The 20,638-nt window shown below is 40.4% G+C and overlaps 1 protein-coding gene across 3 annotated transcripts in view; it reads right to left on the bottom strand.

Annotated features, from left to right (window-relative positions):
• Positions 1-20,638, bottom strand: part of klhl32 (kelch-like family member 32) — a 39,654-nt gene that overhangs the window by 9,306 nt on the left and 9,710 nt on the right. For all 3 annotated transcript variants that reach the window (XM_042490282.2, XM_088083957.1, XM_088083958.1), the window contains 5 exons: positions 17,931-18,038; positions 11,796-11,894; positions 7,574-7,789; positions 3,832-4,558; positions 2,604-2,662 (listed from right to left, as the gene is read on the bottom strand). In XM_042490282.2, the coding sequence (XP_042346216.1) occupies positions 2,604-2,662; positions 3,832-4,558; positions 7,574-7,789; positions 11,796-11,894; positions 17,931-18,038 (1,209 nt within the window). The remainder of the gene's footprint in view (positions 1-2,603; positions 2,663-3,831; positions 4,559-7,573; positions 7,790-11,795; positions 11,895-17,930; positions 18,039-20,638) is intronic.

Raw genomic sequence — 20,638 nt, 5'->3', positions numbered from 1 at the left:
GTTTTTTGGCAGTTTTCCGGAAATGTTTTTGCTGAGTTGCTCATTGCCTTTCCCCATGTTTTCAAAAGAAATCAGTCTAATTTTCTTAGCTTACATAGGTTTAAGTGTTTGTGAAAGGCGTCTGAATGCAACAGAACAAAACTGATGTGGACCCAGGTTCTAAAGGGTTAAAGGACCAGTGCAAATGTTTTTGTAGCATAACTAATTTGCTACAAATCACAAATACAAAACTTAACTGTGAAATATACTCTAAAGTAAGGTGTAGAGTTTCACACTTTGTAGTTTTCCTTTTTTCCACGATGCCATAGGTTTACATTAATTTCCATATGGTGTGAAAATCAATTAGCAGACTCTTGACACCTGCCTATTGTGCAATCCATCACATAATGTCTGCATTAATTTCCTGAAAAAGTCATTATTGCTACACTGATGCTGTTTAAGTACAGTTTTTTAAAGTGTATGCACTGCATCACCTCACAACAATATTACTCTGACAAAAATGAATGCGGACCTAATATTAACATTACTGTAGGTAACTCTGGAGAAAGATAGTTGATTGTTGAATCTCAATTCTACATTGCCAAATACAGACGTTTTGGATTGGTCGTTGGACCGAACCACTAACTCAAAGTGTCAGAAGGTGACGACCTGGGAATCAATAATCCACTATCTTCCAACACACTTGCATGAACCTGTAAAGCTGGGGTAAAGTCAAATCAAATCAAATCAAGTCAAATCTGAGATTTACGTATGTACATCTAAATACATTATACAGAATAGAAAACACTTCAGATGAGACTGGGAAACATTTAGTACTGAATTCTGGAGTCAGAGTGTTTTTTCACCATTTTTGTGTCAAGTATTTTTTGGCCAGGGCTAAAGGCCTCAATGACGAAATGGAGCAATCCTTTGCATATGCACTTCCCCTAGACTGTAAAAGTACCAGAGCCGTTGAGTTTTGTTGTTGTTTTGAAGGCTTTTCCATGAGTGGGCGCACTAATACTGCCTATTTTTACCTGACTTTAAAACATAATTTCATATGCTTGGTGACTTTTTTAATCATTCATATTTGGCTGGGTGCCTATTAATTACTGTGAAGTCAAGCCTATTTTTGGCTAAAAGCCACAAATCACAAATTTGTTTTACAGACTTTACAGTGTGAACACTATAGGGACACTCTCTATACTTACACCCTTCTGTTGCTTTCACATGGAATCAGGCAGACAGGAAAAACCCTTCTGGACGGCACACGAAAAACAAGCAGTCTGACTGAATGGCAGGACAGTAAAACAAGATATGCATGACAATATGTTGCAATGCTGATATCATAATGTTTACAAAGAATAAAATAAAATATATTAAACTGAATAATTCTATGTTTATTATTTTATGTCATGTTTCCAGTTATGTCCATTCTTTGTCCCTATCACCTGTATTTTTCCTTGTGTGAAGGAGCTACATAACATCAGGTAAATTCCTTCACAGAGAACAGCAAAGTTTAAATATTTGAACTTTTAGCGGCAATGCATCCCACCATTGCTGTTGTCCGTATGCCTCAGTTAATTTTACCGTCCTGCTCTTGTCCACTACAATCATATCCAGTTTGCCGTCCACTCTCTCCCTGATTTCATGTGAACGTAACATTATTTAGAAAAGGAAAAGACTAAATAATAACAATAAGACATTTATCTTTGAAGAGAAAAGGAAGATCATCAGAGGAAAGACAATTCTAGGACAGACACATTAATATGTACAGCAAGTAGCTTTGAGTACACAATCGACCGAAAAAAATGAGGAATTACAAAACGGAGACACCTAAGTCACAAAATTATGTAAATAAAGTACATTACTTCTAATTTGTATCATGATGGGTTACACAGCTCAGGAGTAAGCAAGTCTGACAACTGACTGTACAGAACTGAATTAAAGTGGGAGTTTCTGGCACAATTTCACCAACTTGCAAGGTGCATGGAGAAGCAGTTTTAAAGGGTCAAAACTATAGCAACACTTGTGGTAATGATCATCAGACCAACGCGTTTATGATAGACCCTGATGACTGGTGAGGCTGTTGCCAGTTTGCAGACTGCTAGAAACGTCTGTGGAATGCATGAAGACACTATTTCATATGAGTGCGGTCCTTTCATACCCTGAAGATGGCCACAAGCTGAAACATGTTGGTCCAACAGTGAAGTTGACTGAAAACTGAATGACACCAAATGGCTCCGTGACAGGTAATAAAAACTTACATTAATGTGTTTCAACAACACGTATGCCACTTGGTGGCAGCGCAACAAGCTATTAACCCAAGACACAAATTTTTGCACTCCCAGCTGATATGGCAAATATGTGAGCAGAAAGTTAGCTATTCACATCTAGCAAACGTGTTAAACCATTGACATTGATTTACCTTCAAGTTTCTGGCCAACTGGCAAATGTAAGTCCAATATCAACTGTCTATTAGCTCTGTTTGGTCTCTACCAAGTAGTGAGGGAAACATCTGGATCTCTGTGGGTTTGTCACAATGAGGGACACCTTTTGCACCTCTCGTAAACACTTACAGAATTGTTTTTTTGAATACACTCAAAGTGTAAGATCTCAGTTACCTGTTCTGGGTCGTATACCATCAGACGATTCTGGTACTGAGCTGTATTCGTCACCCCGCCTGTAACACAAAGGAACAACATCTTTGGTTTTTATCACTGAGCAAAAGATTTTTGTACAAATGTGCACAAAGCAGTGTTTATTTGGACTACATGTCAAGAGTGTTTCTGTACTCGATTAATTAGGTGGACATAGACAAAGTATTGGCGCCGCACAAAAACAACGACTAACAAAACTGGACACACTACATTTCTTTCTGAATTTCCATGAACAATTAACATTTTGGAAATATGTCAGAAGAAAGTGGCATGTCCACTGAAAAGGTAAAGTGAAAGTGTCATTTATTTTATACTGATTAATACCAAAATGAGTAATGCTTTGTGCAAACAAGTAACAACAACAACAACAGTAAAGGTCGGCATCGGGATGGAGAGGGAGTAAAGGAAAACAGGAGAAAGCATAAGGTTATTCATTCGTTTAGTCTACAATGGAGACATAGAGCAAACAGAAATTCTTTCGTGTGTGTAAGAAAAGCAAACTGGTTTAGAAACATGTTATTTTATGGTTTTTAGTTGAAAGAAGCTGGGAAATGGAGACAGCGATGACATATTTTCTCAGATCAAGAGATCAATCCAGTCAAGATCAATCCAGTCAAGCTTTAAAGTTTACAATGCCAGGAAAAACTAACTTAAAAATTAAGGTAGTTCGATCAAATGGCTGGTGAATGTTCAAATTGTACCAGACACTCACGAGATTACCTTTGTTTACCTTTGAGTGATACAAATGTACCGGTCATTTGCATAATTTTATCATGCCTTTTTTGGAACCAGTATCTGTGGCCGTAGGGCTGGTAGCTAATGGAAGAAAACCTTGTAGGGATAGATACAGACTGCTACCAGGGAAAACAAAAGTGCTTTCCTCTTCCTGTTTTTGGTTGATGCACTTCCTTCATGCCGTAAAATCAACAATCGAGCCTCCATTTTTCCCTGGAGATTGTACCCAGTGGCAGACAGTATCGCACAGTGAAAGTAAAGCTTATAGGGAACCAATTTAAATGCTGAGGATGTCGTTATTCTGTAGCTGTTATATTAACAATTAACATTTACATCATTATAAGTTAAAGCCAAAAAAATGACCTATTTCCACTTTAAAGTGTAGAATCAAGGTAAATGTAATGCATACGTGAGAGAGTGTGAGTGTCTTGAGTCTGTCTCGCTTATCTCTGTATACCTGAGACCCAGAGCAGGTTGTCAGCCACACAGCCGGCGTGGCAGGACAGTGAGCGGTCGAAGGGTTGGACAAACATCCATTTGTTCCTCTTGGGACAGTAGCGCTCCACAGAGGGCAGCACCTGCCTCAGCTCGTTCCTGCCCCCCACTGCGTACAGGTACTGACCCAGCACACCCAGGACAAAGTGTTCTCTGCAGGCCTTCATGGGGGCAATCTCAGTCCAACAGTTTCCTCTGGGGTCGTACCGACAAGCAGTCCTTACAGCACACGTCCTCCCAGTGGCATGCTCCACCTCCCCACCCACAACAAACAGGAAGTTCCCCATTACTGCCACACAGTGGTGACTGCGTCCAGTGGGCATGGGTGCCAGCTCGCTCCAGTTTGACCCACCTGCGACCCGCACATGCTCCTGAGCGGCTGGGTTGAAGTACCGCAACTCCCTGACCCTGCTCACCTCCCGCTTTCGCCCCCCAGCTATGTAGAGGGTGAGAGACTGGAAGCGAGGCCTGGTGCGGGCTGACTGACGAAGGGGCTGGGCAAAGGTGGCGTGGTGGTAGTCCAGGGCCTCCTCCACAAGGGCGGCAGCAGTGGGGCTGGACTGGACCAGAGAGTGGCTACGGGCAAGGTGGTGCAGTGTGGGGACGTCCATCAGGCCGTAGCGGACATGTTGAAGTAGATCCTCAGTGTACTGGTAGCGACAGTCATGTTCCAGCCACAGAACAACCAACTAGAGCCAGATTGAAGAGAGAAGAACGGTGTGAGTGATGGACTGTTTCAACAGACCTTCCCACCTTCACAAAAATAAAGTTAAATGTGTTCAATAAAGTTAGCTTAAAACAGGGACATTAAGCTTGCTTTGCCTGCAGCCAGTTTTTCAAAATGACAGGAGGCCAGGAGCCAGTTAATGAATAACCAATAATATTTAATACTTTATTTTATTTGCACACACATAAAACTGCTGACTTACTGATATTAAAAAAAGAAAAAAAAAGAGAGAGAAAGATGTCAGGTCAAGAAGCCAAAGACTCATACAAATGGACTTCCCCTTAATTACACATATACAATAGAATTTATAAATTCTCATTTTATAATTAATAAATAATTAGCCCAGACCTCTGTCAAGGGGACTGGAGGATCCTTCTCTGGCACTTTTTTCCCTAATAAACAAGATCTATTTTTATGTTTTTTTATGCAATCTGGCACCTTTTTTTACACTTAAAGTACAAAATAAAAATTTTGGTGGGCCACTCCTCATCCTATCACGGGCCAGATTTGGTTCACGGGCTGTAAATTAAATATCATTGGCTTAAAATATAATTCAAATTCAGTCCTATACTTTGGGTTTGCTCCACTCATGAAGCAGTAATGATACATGTTTGATTAACAGGTTTTTATTGTTTTTTTTAAATGAGTGACATTGAGTGAAATTTACCATTTTGTTGTTTGCAAGTAATTTGGAAATTGCTTTAAACTTTTTTTATGTACAATTTAATGAATGTATCAAAATCATTGTTTCACATTGGGCTTAATGGCTTGATTTAGTGTGCTGTGTTGAATTCTTTGTGCTTCGCCTCTTTTGCTTTTTGTTGATCAAATAAGTTGAACTGAATCAATAATGCTTTTTTTTAAGTCAAAGGAGTGGGAGAAAGTACTAATAACTCTCTTTTTACAACTTGAAACATAAGATTTAGCCTCTTCTCTACCCATAAACTTTTCATACGGTCCCTTAAAAGGAAGGATGGGAAGAAGGAAGGAGATAGGATTAGGCTAGAAAAAAGGTTAAGAAGAACAAACAGAAAGAGAAATGAATAAAGGGTGCAAGAGAAAAAAGAATGCACATAAGAGATGGCATGAAGTCAGTATGAAATTAATTAAAGATTTGAGGATAAATGTTAAAAATTAACGGCTAATCGGATTTATTGTTCTAGAAACCTATAGGCTATTATGTCAAGACTGAGGCAAGCCGGCACTGCATCCATACTCAGAAGTATTTATTAATCAGCAGCATTCAATATACAGACTGTAAATATCCACAGGCACCTTTCTTTGTTTAATGCAGGCGAACTGGGTTGCAGAGAATTTAATTGAACTTGAGAGCAGTGGAAGGTTATTTAGTTGCGAGGGGGTGTGAAAGTGGGCGCGATGACTGGAGATCACTGATACCATTATGGAAAAAACAAAGTGGTTTTTAACGTCATCTGTGCAGAGACGGAGAACTTTTGGAGTTTTGGAAGGGCAGTGGAGGATGGCGATGACCACAGACAAACCCGACAAAATTCACAGAATCACACTACAAATCAAACACAGCATTTGGTGTCTACAACGTCAAGACGGTTACTCAATTGCAAATGGCTTTTCCTTAATTTCTCCTTCAAAAAAAGGTGTGAATATGCAACAAACATGCAAGTCAGGATTGTCTTTTTGTGGTATCTGTGCCACTCTCCTGTCTCTACCTCCCTTTCTCTATCGCTCACCCCGCCCCTCTCCTCCTCATTGCTCAGAAGTGACAGTATGTGTGCGTGTTTCCAAGAGTGTGTGAGCGTGTGCACTACGGCATCTGACTGTGAAGGTCACGCTGCATCACGCAACTTCCTCAGGGCACAGAATAAATCAACTCCTTCTCCCTCCTTCCCCTATGCACTGAAAGAGAAAGTGCGAGAGGGTGTGTGTAAGTGTGTGCATGTGTGTGATAGGGAGAGTTAGACCACAAAAGACAGGGGGAGAGAGAGTGAGGGTAAGAGATAGTGAGAGGTGGGGGGGGGCTACAAAAAGGCAGAGCAAAGGATGGCAAGAAAGACGAGAGGAAAAAAAAACAAAGCCAGAGAAAATGTGATTTCCAGAGCGTGAGAGACTCTAAGAAAACTCTGAGTGACGATGATTGACTGCCAAGCTATATCGGTCCAGCACTGGCGTGCACACCCCCCCTCATCCCCTCCACCCTTTCGGACGACGGTCCCCGCTTGCCGTTCGCTTCCGTCTGATGCCCAAATTAACCTTCTGGGCGAAGTGAAGGAGGCCCAAAGCAGCCTAATCAGAGGCTGATTATGGCGGCGGCGGCTGGCTAAAGGGTCAGGGTAATTGTGCCATCAGAGGCCTGATTGTTTTCAATCAGACGGGCGGCCGAGTGACAGCTGGGGGATTGGGGCCCTGATGGAGCCGCGGTGGGCCTAATCAGAGACGAGAAGGGGAGAAAGACAGAGAGGGGAGAGAGATCGGAGGGGGGAGGGAGGGCGGAAGGGGGGAGGCTGATTGGTGCAAATGAACAGTCAAAACAGTAAGTCTCCACCCCAGCAATGCTGCTTCACTCCATAGTCCCTGTCGTTCATGAAACACGCACACACGCACGTGCGCACACACACGCATGGATGTATGGACTGACGCACATCACACTTGTCCATCACATGTGGTTTAAAACGGCCCTTTGTATTGCATATCGTCATTATTGTAAACAAACAGTATTAGATGCAGCTGTTTATTTGTTCTTTACTAGTGTGTGTGCTGTGTATTGTGTGTGCGTGTGTGTGTGTGTGTGTGTGTGTGTGTTATATTCTAAACATATTAGTCCCAAGATGCAATTTGTTCACATTTACCACTTGAGATGATTGTTTCTCGTCTTATTTTTTTTTTATCCAAATAAGACCATAACACTACACTTTAATACTGCATCCCAGGGCTCTAATGTCATGAAACACATGACCACACACACACAAACGTGCAGGCAGCAGGCACACACTTCCAGTACCTTCCATATCTCCTCCTCACTCAAAGAGGTGAGGCGGTCGCTCTTCAGCACCTCCCTGAGGAGGCGGTAGGGCAGCTGCAGGGCCTCCTCCTGTCTGCTCTGGCTCAGCTCAGACAGATGCTCCACCAGGAAGCCCACCACGGCCTCCTCTAAGGCGGGGAGGTGGAACAGGTCGGCCACACGGTACAGCTCCAGGTAGTTCACGCTGCTCAGTTCCTGCAGGGTGAATACATAAACATACAAATGAATGCAGGTATTTGACAAAAATGTTTTCTCCATACTTAGAAACAGCAAAAGATGTCATTGATATTTTAATTTAGTTGGGAGGCAGATTTAGTCAAAAATGTACTTATATAAGAATCTATTTGGGTTGTCCCTTATGTTAGCCATAATGTTTTAAGAATATTTTTACCAGGTATTACTAGTTTTTCTTTTTCATGCTCACATAGAATAGTTGGACATACACACTCATCCCTGATACATACTGTACATACATATGTCAACCACAAATTCACAATGTATACTCCAACTATGGGTTGATTCCCATTTCACAATTAAATGATAACATTACAGATGAACATACAGAGGGGGAAAAGAGGTAAGTAAAAGAAAATGAGGCCTGACTAGTGGAATAAGACTGCCATCTTCTGGCTGTCCCTCAGCACACACAGTGCAAACATGCATTAGCTCAACCTCTAATGACATACTTTAATGGACTGACAAATCAGGGCCTTCAAAGTAGACATTTTGCATTGACATTTAGTACATTTGCGTGTATAGTGTGTGTTTTGATAAATTTCTTAATCAGGATTTAATACAAATTAGATTAACCCTTTAACACCTGGATCGACATCAGTTTTCCCATGCTGCATTCTGAAGCCTTTCAATAGCATTGAAACACCTGAAAACTGAAGAAATCGGTTGGATTTCTTTCAAAAGCACAGAAAAAACATTATGAGCAACTTGGCATGAAATGTCCCACAAACTGACAAAACGAAAAGGTGACAAGGAAATGATCTGAATATTAGCTAGGTGGGATTATTAGATTTTTTTTTTAAAAAGCAGGATCCAGTTTATAATTCTCTTATTTATATACAGAAAATGAAGAGAATATACAGTGGCTTGTAGCCCTCTTCCCCTGTTTTAGAAAGAAATCAAATCAGTTTGCTCAGGCATCAAAGGGTTAAAAGCCTTCATTTAACATTTAAATGATAACACAAATAATAAAGTCACTACTACACACACATACACACCAGTTAAATTTGTCGTTAGAATCATTTCAGATAAAGCATAAGAGTAAAAAGGGATAGATTTGTGTACGGATTATGTGATCAGATTGTGTTGGAGTAAAATTGTAAAAGTGTTTATTCTACTTCAGTGAATCAAATTTCTGTGACTTTATATGAACACATAGCATTTGTCTTGGTTGAGCATTAATAGTTTGTGTTAATTTAAAACAATTATGTAAGTTGGTGCCAAAGCAAACAATCTGTGTGCAACCACTTTCCACTATTAAATCAAATAAACCCAATGTGTTCGGTTTTTATGTTTGTTTGTTTGTTCTTTTGTTTGTTTGTTTCAGTGCACCATACACAGCAAGTGTAGGATCGATAACTTATTCAATATTCAGTTAACTAAATCCTGAAAATCAGTATCCATCATTTCAGAGGCGGGTGATCCTGACTGGCTGATATATCAGATTTTCAATCAATTTGGTGCAGTGTGTGTTGGGGAATCAATGCTATTGGTGTTGTTTCACCCTCCACTTTAACCACACAGCGAATAAAACTGTGAGCTGACATGTATTCTGCAAACAAAGATGTTAGTTAGGAGATGAACAAACAGATAAATCAATAACATGATTGTGGATTTTTTGTTTTAGTGAGGTGTGAGCTGGAAACTACAAACCAGCAGAGCTTTTGCAGCCACCAGATGGCACAGTTGAGCTGAGTTGACTGTTGTGATGTAACGGACTTGGATGGTCAAATGAAAAGATAACAGTCTGGTGGCAGGAATTCAAGATGCACAAGATGAAATAGTAGATTTGATTATTGCTGTGGTGTCTATGTGTGTAATTAAGTGATTCTAAAACTGCTGCAAAATGCATTGAATTCCAGGGAAACGTGTTGTATCAAATACCTCAGAGTGGTTCAGCTCTACATCAACCTGATTTGTCTTTATCTGCAGCAGCGTTTGGCTGAGTACCCAGAGGACAGTAGGCTGACTTTGCCCCTGTTCCAACAGATCCATCTTGGTCTCTGGGATGAAAAACATAAAACAAGCTGCAGGGTGGCCTAGTTCTAGAAGAGATCTGGACTCAGGGACCTTAGATGACAAGCATCCACCCAAATGAAGTGTCTTTGAGCGGTACACTATGTCCATCTGACTCTGCACTAAAACCTCCAGTTCACACTAGACCAGTGGTTCCTAACTGGTGGGTCTGGGTCCATTCTGAATGGACTGCAAGTGAATTGTGAACGTGTTAAATTTCTCAAAAATACACTTTATTTTTAAGTACAATGAACATGCGGCAGAGAGCTTTTATTTTTAAGTGCCGTTTCTGTTTGTTCTTGCAACATGTTTTATTTATTTTTGTTCTAAGCCAACATGTTCTTTATATTTTGTGAAAAAAATAAATAAATATATAGTAACATGGACCCCGTGGCTGGACCACTTGGGAACCACTGCAGTAGACCATTAATTACAGATTACATTTAAAGTTCAATGTGAAATTAAAGTGCTTTTATTTGGACATTAATTACTTTTGACCTCAAATTTTGCAGCAATGTTTGCTGTAAAAAATAGTTTGACATTTAAGGATACTTATTTGCTTTCTTGCCGAGATTTAGATGAGAAATTGATACCACTCTCATATCTGTATGCTAAATAGGAAGCTAGAGCCAGGAGACAGTTAGCTTTGCATAAAATCTGGAAGAAGAAACATTCTGTCTGGCTCTATGTAAACGTCAAAAGTCCACCTACTAGCATCACTGAAGCTCAACACTGAATCCATTATAACATTTTTTTTTTTGTTTAATCTATTTGAAAACACTCCTTAATACAACTCATTTTAAAAATGTGTTTTATATAGGCAAAACATGACTTCTAACATGTTAATTAGTGAGCATTAGAGGTGCTGGTAGGTGGATTTTGTTACCTTTGCACAGTGCCAAGCTAACAGTCTGTTTCAAGTTTTTGTGCTAAACTAAGCTAACTGTTTCCTGGTACTAGCTTTATGTCAATAAATGTATTTCCCTAAATGTCAAAGTATTCTTTTGTTGATGTTACTGTACTATCAGCACAAGCATTAGTTGTGTTTTAGCTTACATTACTACCTCGGTCATGACCTGAGTTATGGAGTTTTACAGTTGATGGTCTGTGACCACGCCATGTCAGTATTTTTCATAACAAAACTGAAGCAACCAGTATGAATATATATAAAACAGTACATCAGTCTCAATACACAAATGCTCAAGCTACTTAAAACTTAAATATTTCATGATTGAAAAGGAGAAAGAAGTACACACTTATTTATTCCTACTCCCTTTTTTAGAGTAGAGTAGAGTAGAGGCGAGAAGAGTTCACAGTATGAATTTTGCCAACAAATCTACTTTAATCCCATAATAATCTGGGCTGCTTTAATTGCAAATCAAGGATCCCCCAATAATGTCAAGTTAATGTGGCCTTTAATACTATAATTTACCCCGATATATTAGATCTGTTTAGGGAGTAGCATATCAGAATGACAAACTTGCAGGGTTTTTTTTAAACCCTAAAAGATTTGGGCCTTTTGTAAAAACATTTGGGGCTGGAGGCCCACAAACCAGCCCGAGCTCCACCTCTGGTCCATGCAGCTCTGTTGTTTGTCCAAGGGTGAATCCTAATTGGTTTCTTTTGCGGTTGGTAATTGGATTGTGATACTAATACATGTGTGAATAAGTCATAATGTAAGAGCTATTACACTTCAAGCTAAGTGGCACATTAGTACATTTTCTTGATATTCCCCGCAGACGGGATCAAATCAGCTGAGTGTTCCTGAGTGGAACCAGCCTCTAAAAATCCCATGAAATCACAGGATTTCCATTAACCTAATGGGAACTCTGTGGTGTAAAGCAATTCTTCCTCTGATTCCCCCTATTATGTCTCAAGCTCACACACAAGAAGACGGTGGTGCGTGCGTGCGTGCGTGCGTGCGTGCGTGCGTGCGTGCGTGTGTGTGTACCTGGATGAGGTAGTGGGAGCAGAGGCTGAGGAGCTCCAGCAGCTGAAGGTGACTGCCTGCAGACAGGACATCCTGGATCACTGTCGGCTCCAGCAGAATCTGACCAGAAGAGACAAAAAAGGTCATTAGGTCACTTTGTTTTCTACTTCAATTTCATTTTCACCGCACTTTGGTTGCAGTTCATTATCAGACTCATGACTCTAAAGTGTTTTTTTCATCATTTGGCATTTTTATCACCATTTAGAGGAAATTAAATTGTATGGAAAAGTGTACATAACTGAGCACGTTTCCTTTATGTTTATAGGTATGTACTACAGTTCATATTATCCCTTACATATATTTAGCAGGCACTTTTATTCAAGGCATCTTACAATAAGTGCATTCAACCATGTACAATAACAGATAGTTTTCTTTTTGATTTTACTGTTTGGTGCAGCATGGTGCAGTCTGAACAGATGGGTTTTCAGTCTGCGACAGAGGATGTGTAGAGTTTCTGCTGTCCTGATGGTAATGGGTAGCTTGTTCCACCATTGTAAAGAAAACGGCAAACAGATGAGACTTTGTTGAGCAGTAGCCGGGCCCCCTTTGTAGGAAGTAGCAAACCGATTGGCAGTAGCAGAGCATCGCTGACAGGCTGGGGTGTAAAGTTTGACCATGTCCTAAATGTAGGATGGGCCAGAGCCATTCATAGCACAATGAGCAGGTACCAATGTTTTGAATCAGATATAAAAGCACCCTTCGTTGCTAAAAGAAGAGAACCGTGTTACGCCTGGTCATTTATTTTATTCAGTTAAACCCCCCAACTTGCCATTATTGCTCACTTGTTTTTCACTACTTTCTATCATAAAAAAATATTGAGATTATTGAGAATCATTATTTTTGTAATGTTTTTTCCCTGAACATAGAGTTGGTTGAGACGGCATAGCGATGTCAGTCAGATGGTTCACCATTTTGATGTTGACTGCAATATCTCAACGTCTATTCAATGGATTACCATGACATTTGGCACAAAAATCCATAATCACCAGAGGATCAAGTCTTCTGACGTTGGTGATCCCTTGTGACACAAGGTTGTCATTCAGGGGATTTAGAGAGATGTCCCAGCAACTATTGTAAGGTGGTAAGATTAACATTTGATTTTTTTTCATCAATATGGGGATCAGGGTAAACATTGTACCTGCTCAGAGCGCCCACATGCCTAAGAACAGCCTCAAAGAGCAGCTAAGCTAGCATGGTTGTAGGCTCTCAGTCTTTTTTATTCACTGTATGCAGTATTAGATAAGAGCATGTCATTTTTCCTGTTTAGCCTCATGCTGGCACTGATTTAAGTCAGTGAGATTTCTGGTTTGAGCTGGAATGATTAATCGGAAACTGTTTTGACAGTGAATTAATCACTTCCATCATTTTGCAAGCAAAAACGCCAAACATTTTGTGGTTTCAGCTTCTCAAATGCGAGGGTTTATTGCTTTTCTTTAGTAAATTAAGAATCATTAGGCATTGTTTAGGTATTTGAGCTCCTGAAAATAATACACATTAGTCTCTAAATTCTTACTTTTTAATGACAATGTGACTCATCTGTGTTTGGAAAGGGCCAATCTTTGAGTAGTTTCAACTTATGGCTAACACAACACAATATGTGTAAAGTAAAGTATACTGGGTCATGTTGAAAGATATCAAGTTGTTTTGGAAACACCTTTTTTGCATAATAATTATCAACTGTACGTTTTAATAAAAGATATGTGGAATGTTTGCAAAAACACCCATGCATAACTGTGTGACCTGAGCTTAAATTACTTACATCAAGTTTAAAACCAGGCAGCAGGATCTAAAATTACATTTTTTTTCTACCTTACTCATTTTTTTTTGTCTGCTACTCAGATATGTTATCTGCAACTTATGAATTCTAAAGTGATAAATGAAGGAATAGCATTTAGATCATTTGATTTAAAGATTCTGTCATTCAATATTCAACATATTCGCACCAAAAAAAATTACATATATGGTAAATTCTAGTGTTTGTTGGCTTTTGGGGAGGCCTTCTTTTACAGAAGTGAGGGTTCACTGCGCACATTCAAACACATACATCAATGTTTCAACCTATGGGTAAAATATATTATACAACTCAGTTCATACAGAGAGTATTTAGCATGGAACAAAAAAGAAACTGAAAAATAATTCAGCATCGTAACATTTTTTAAATTGCTTTCTTATGCTGGGATGTTGATGCTCACTTCGGGGCTAATCCCCTTTAATTTACTCAGCAGTGGGTAACCAAGACACAGGAATTTTACTTTGGTCTTTTAAAAATTAAATTACATTTTAAAAAATGTTTTTATTCTTGCCCAAAGATAAATAAAAACATGTAGGAAAGAACTCACAAAATGGTGACGATTCATGCATGAAAGGGATAGCAGTTATGAACAACTTTCAAACCCTGTTTTTCAGCCGTGCATTTACTTTGTCCGCCAAGATGGACAGTTAATTTTACCCGCCACTGCTAACAATTTACCCACCATTAGCAGGTGCTAATTTCAGACCCTGCCAGGCAGTATACCATATATCTTACTTCATTATTTCTATTTCTTTCTTTGAATCACTAAGAACTGTCTGTACGCCAGGTTACTGAAAATGTTTATATGGTGCAATAGAGATCGGAGAAAGTGAGCGTGACAGATTGCATAGCATATCAAGAATTGCTTTACCAATGTGCTTGATTCTCCATTATCATCCTCCCAGCAAAGCAACATATTCAGGCAATTATTGTGGCTCTGATTGTGCCAAAATGCTTCCGGTTGGGCCGAATGAACAGCAGCTCAAATTATCTGCTGAAAGCTTCCTTCTGTTTCCTCCATATTACCCACACATACGCAACATAAAGCTCTGTGATACAGCCAAATCATAGCACTGGACTCTCAGGAACAAAGCCAAATATTGCGTACTTCATGGAGGGTAAACTGCCTTTCTGTGTCGATTCTCAGCATATAATCACGACCACATGGAGTTAGAAATAATTGGAATAACAGCCCAATCACTACACATGCCCCATGTTACCTCTCATCTCACCCAGACACCTCACCTACTCCAAATAAACTGTATTTTGGTTTTAAAGGGGAGGAAAAAAACCTTTGATAATCCATTCAGCAGCTCTGCCCTACATAGCCACAGAGCCGTGACTGCATCAGTAGTGAAAGTGTGAAAAATGACTTCATCATTTGTCTCCCTTGCCTCTCACTACCGTTGCTACAGCAGTGGGCTGAATATTGTTATGCAGCTTTCAAGGGGATCATCTTCGCGAAAGCCTACTCCTTATTTACGATCTCTGAAAACAGGAAATAGAACAAATCTGAATAGAAATCTTTCTTCCGGTGCATGTTCGTCCACTTACTGTAACTGACGTGAGACGCATTTTAGTCACCGTTGGTGCTTAATGAAAATCCTTTCACATTAAGCACCAACGGAAGTAAATACGCACATTATTTGGCCACTTTAGAATTCATGTAAGCAGTTCTTTGGAAATCATCAAGCAATTTGTTTACATGGGCAACCTACTTAGGAAAAATCCCAGCAAGTTTTCTTTTACTCCACGCAGTTAGCCGCATTTGCACATTTATCACAGTATGGTTTCCTGCAAGGCATGGGCAGCGGTCCAAGCAACCGCCAGTGCAATCTACAGGCATCCATAAGCTTCGCATATTAAGATAGAAAGCAGCAATAAGTGGTTAGCTGCTTCCATTATTAGGCTCTGTAAGCACTGAGCCTCAGTGCTGATAGAAAGACTTCAATCTTTGATCAACAATCAGATAAAAACGGCACCTGTTTTAAACATCACCATTACTTTGATTTGATGAGATACACTAAACAAACGATCTATTTTTCCTTTTATTATTTGACTCAATCAGCATTCTGGCAGGCAGCAGCAGCAATGAAGGCAACCCAGAATAATAACTGTAATAACCATAAGTGAACACCCTTCATATTCTGCTCTCCTCTCCACTCCAGAGGCCCACTACAGTTAGAGCACTTCAACCTCACACAGCAGAAGTCAGTTTTATAACACCGCGGCTGGTTCAGTGTGGGAGTACAGTGAGCTCTTGTGTAAACCGTCATTTATTGCGCTTGTTACTTGCTTTCACCTGGAGGACAAGGCAAAATGAAAGGAGGTGCTTGCACGGCAGAATAGAGATGTCTTCTACACATCATCTGACCCATGTAGGCTTTGATTCAGCTCAGAAAAATACAAGATTTACGGTCTGAAAATGTAGGTAATAAAACTGCTGCAGGATGTTCCAGTTGTTTCATTGATTACATTCACTGTGTTCTTGGCATGCTTTCACTGAACTGCCTTCCAGTCTGAGAGCATCCTGTGGCAGCATGTCTCCTCACTCACCCTGCTGGCCTATGACATGTGGCTGAAGGATTTTTAGTAGGTCATTATTTACGGTGTGGGGATAAGCATATTGCCCTCATCTCATCTGCTATCATCTCCTCTGGGCAGACAGGGGCTGAGCCAGCCAAAGCAGGGCGGCTTGCAAGCCTGCTGTTGACCTACTTACACTGCCTAACCGACTCACTCTTTGCTCATTTCCACTGTGGAAATAAAATTAGGAGTAATTATAAAGTTCCTGGCCTCTCGGTGGACTGCATAAGCCGCTATAGGCTGCTTATTGGACCGAGCATCGCTGGCGCTGAAAAGGTCAAGGATGGTTATTAGGAATGATCACACACTTATTCTTTGTTGATGGGGTGAGAAGAGGGCAAGGGCAGTGACCTCAGCTACATGACTGTCTAACTGCTGCTTTAGTATGGAAATCTAATACGGTGCTCTTTACGTCTGCCTTCTTGAATTTAATTGTGCTTCTTATTTAGATCCCAGAATAATATTCAGCAGTGTGACCACAGAGGACAAAGGAGTGATTGGTTTATGGTCAAATCTGAACAGCTCCTACACACTCCAGGATAGCACTGGATCCAAAAGCATGCTGCAGCAGAAGCTTCTGAGGCTGAGATTAAAGTGGTAATCTGCAAATGCCCCGTTTTGATTCATTTTGGTGACATGTTTGGCAATGGTGAAAAGTAACAAGTGTACTTGTAACTGGAATGCGTAGCTATTGCTGTAAAGTAATCGTAGGCCTATCATTTGAGTATTTCCATTTTTATAGAAAAATCTCTTGTTACTTGAAAATAGAGTTTTACACGCAAAACATGTGATCCGTTTAAAATATAATATGCATTGGGGTAGACTATATAAACCTTTTTGGGGCTGCATCAAAATGACGTCCCAGTATTAGCGGAAGGAAAAACAAGGAGAGAAACACCAGCTTTTTAAGACACCCATGGGAAACAACACAGCGTTGTAGGCTACACAGGAGTCCTAAAATGTCATCTTGTTGCATTTTGGGAGCCAGAATAGAAGAAGTAGTAAATTAAATAAAAACCAAAGGAAACGAACAAAATACATTAATCGTCAGTTAATCACTAAAACCACAGACTGCATATAAAGGTTTTTGTTTTGGTTTCACTTTAGGGAGCTGTCATGTTGTCCATCTTTATATACGGAGTATGATCCGAAAAGACAGATACATATCACTTAAACCATTTCCTCTTGTTTTGTTTTGCTAATGAAGCCAACCTTAGCTAATGTGCTGAAAGTTATTCTTTCCGAGAAATCCAATATTCCACTTAACACTGCCCAAATTTCTCATTTGGGGGACATAACAACTAACTTACCATGTTATTAGCTGGTTGTTAGCTGATGGTGGTTTCTTCCTAAACCCTTAACCAAAACTTTATGATTCATTCTATTTGAAATGGGAAATGGAATTTTCTAGTTCCCAGTCAGAAACTTCAACAAGAAAAAGTCAGATTTCTGACATGGAAAGCTGTAGGAACCTCACCAACCTTAACGTCAAAATCCAGTGTGGCTGCTCTGTGCATCGACAGTGGTGAAAGTTATAATAATCTACCGTTTTTTATTACTTCTGTCTGATTTATGTCTCAATAAAACATTCACACACACTCTCCGGTCCAACTGCTATCTGTGGACATGTTGCTACAGTGTTTGTGAGCGCAAAATACAGCGTTGTTACAGAGAACCCCAGTAATGCGTCCTAAAACCCAGCCATTGCTCAGACTCACCTGTCCAGTGTAGGCGAAGTCCAAAGCATGCTTCAGTCCAACACTAGTCACTCCTTGCAGAGTCACTTCATCTGCCTCACTCTCCACCATGCACAAGCTGAACATAGCCTGATGACACAGAGGCAAATCATGGAGGTTAGCTGAGGAAACACCACCACAGAGATATTTCATCTAACATTTCCCGTCTGTGCCATGGGACACTGCAATAAATAATGACCAATGATGACAGATATCGAAATTCAATCCAGCCACCACTCATTCAATGTAGACTCTGTAGGCTGATGATATTATATCTGTAGGTAGTTATAGCACTAACAGACTGAGAAATCGGTTTTGTTTGTGCGCGTGCTGAAATAGCAGCATCAGTTAATCAAAACCTGCCAGACGCAACATCCTAGAGCCCCCCTGTATTGATTTACCTCCTTTGCCCCAGAGGTCAGCAAAAAGAAATCACACAATCAGTACTTTCTGTTACATGGCCTGTCTGTCTTTCTCTGCCTCCGTCACGCACACACACACGTGCACGCCACACTATGTGTGAAAAAGAGGCGGACACAGCATCTGCAGTCTGGCCCTGCTGTGCGTGAGTCCAGCTTGCTGTTCACTAATCAAAGCTATTGACTGGTGTCACAGCATGAGGGAATGACAGGGGATTGATCAGCAGCACGCAGCAGCGAGGAGGGGAAGAGTGAGAGGAGGGTCAAATGTGGTCATGATGAAGATCAACTCTACCTGTTACGGGGAGGGACAGCGAGGTTACAAAGCTTTTAAGCTGTAGTTCATATTTTCTTATTGATTGTAATAGGGCAAAAAGAGACTATAAATTGCTTTTAAAAAGTAAATCCAGCTGCTGTAGAGAATTTCTGTCCCCACAGTTTCCTTGCCTCGGGATAGTGATCTAGCTAACTTGCAATTCTACATATCTTTTTAATCACAGCAGCAGTTTGTAGCGCAGTCACTCCGCACTATCTCTACTCACAGACTGGTGCATAACAGCATTAGACGCTTCAAAGAACCCTCAGGCTGGCCAGTTAGCGTAGCATCTCTTTCTGTCACGAAAACGACATTCATTCCTCCCAAAAACTCATCCAATTCTGCCTGATTCATAGCACCCATGAACTTTAACCAGGCATCGAGCCCCTCCTCTGGCAAAAGGCCCCTCTGTATTGTGAGGGTGCTGTGTGAGACAGGGTCGACTTGAGGCCACACTGAGTTTTTACCAAGGAATGCACATCTCTCCTCAGAGCTCGGCCTCGTTGATTCATCACTGCACTAATTAAAAATCCACCGGTCCAGCGAGCACAGGAAGGCCTGTGGCTAAACCTGGGGTGTGATGGCGGCTAAGCTGTGGTCAATGTGCACACGAGTGTCAAACAGGCAGAACTTAAAAAAGGCTTCAGAGACTTCATTTAACCATTTGAAACCCGGACTCTTTTCTTGTGCTGCTTTCAGGTGCCTTTCACAAGTATTTCAAACTTCAAACCCTGAGCAAACTGTTGTTACTAGTGGGGAAAGGCAAGAAGCAACTTGGCAAGAAGTGTTCAACAAATTGCAAGACATTTGTAGATGCTGAGAATTTTTTTTTTGAAGAGCTAGGGAAAATTCCTGGGGGAAAAATAAAAAAGCTAGGGAAAAACCACATTTCTAATTACATATTTAACATTTTTATATATATTTATTTTATGTATTTATATATTTATATATACCGTATATTAAATATTAGCACATTTCAAGGTCATTTCCTGTCATTTGTTGTTTTTACTTCTTTCTTTTTTGATCATTTATCGGGTATTTTTCTTGTATTTTTAATTAATCTTGATAATTTTCAGGTAATTTCTTCTTCCGTTGCTCATTGCCTTATTCCCATGTATTTGGGAGAAATCAAGCCAATTTGCACAGGTTTCAATGGGTTAACAGAGAAACTGCTTCTGTATGTTTGCTTCTGTGTTCGAGCAGAGAGATTGAGAGCGGGCGTGCTGAGAGGGTTCACAGAGATGGTCGCTTCCAGCATGAATCCTCCTGACCTTGGTGGAGGAGCTGAAGGAGCTGGTGATGACGGATGGCTCCGCTGACTTGGAATATAGATCCAGCACAGAGACACATCGAGCCACAGCTCCACGCTCACTGCAGTCCTTTCCCATGATGCTGCAGTGGGGGTGCAGCGCTGCAGTTAGCCTGACCTGCCAGCAGAATTTATGTTGCTGTTTGTTGTGATCATACCAGAGAGGACTTGTGACTCCCTCATGCACCCTTTGAAATATTTCCACACTGAGTGGGGTTGTTTTCATGTCTGAGTGAAATATGGGCCTGTGGCTATAGTTACAGGCAGGTACGTCACAGAGATCGTGATATCTTACATGGAAACCTCAGCTGCTTTTTTTGAAGACCGGTGCAGATATTAAAGGTTTCTGACTGAAGCTGCTGGTATTTTTTTCCAATATTCTCTATCTTAAGACTTGACCCCTATCATAACAACAAAAAGCAAAGTTTACAAAAGTTCAGGTCGAGTGGTGTGTTACAAAATGTTCTTTTTGGAAAAGCACAATAACTTGTAAACCACATCTGGACAGTTAAACCCAAATCCTTTATACCTCTACTGATACTCGTTGCATTATCTACCCAAGGTCTAGATCTCATTATTTTTTGCAAGGTGTATAGAATAAAAGTTTAGATTTAGATTACTGACAGTCACATTCATCATTGTCATT

This window comes from Plectropomus leopardus, chromosome 11 (genome assembly GCF_026936395.1).
Source record: "Plectropomus leopardus strain MGB_pleo_1.0 chromosome 11, ASM2693639v1, whole genome shotgun sequence".
Taxonomy (NCBI): domain Eukaryota; kingdom Metazoa; phylum Chordata; class Actinopteri; order Perciformes; family Serranidae; genus Plectropomus; species Plectropomus leopardus.
The sequence above is the reverse complement of the archived record's forward strand: the minus strand, read 5'-3'. Positions and strand labels throughout refer to the sequence as shown.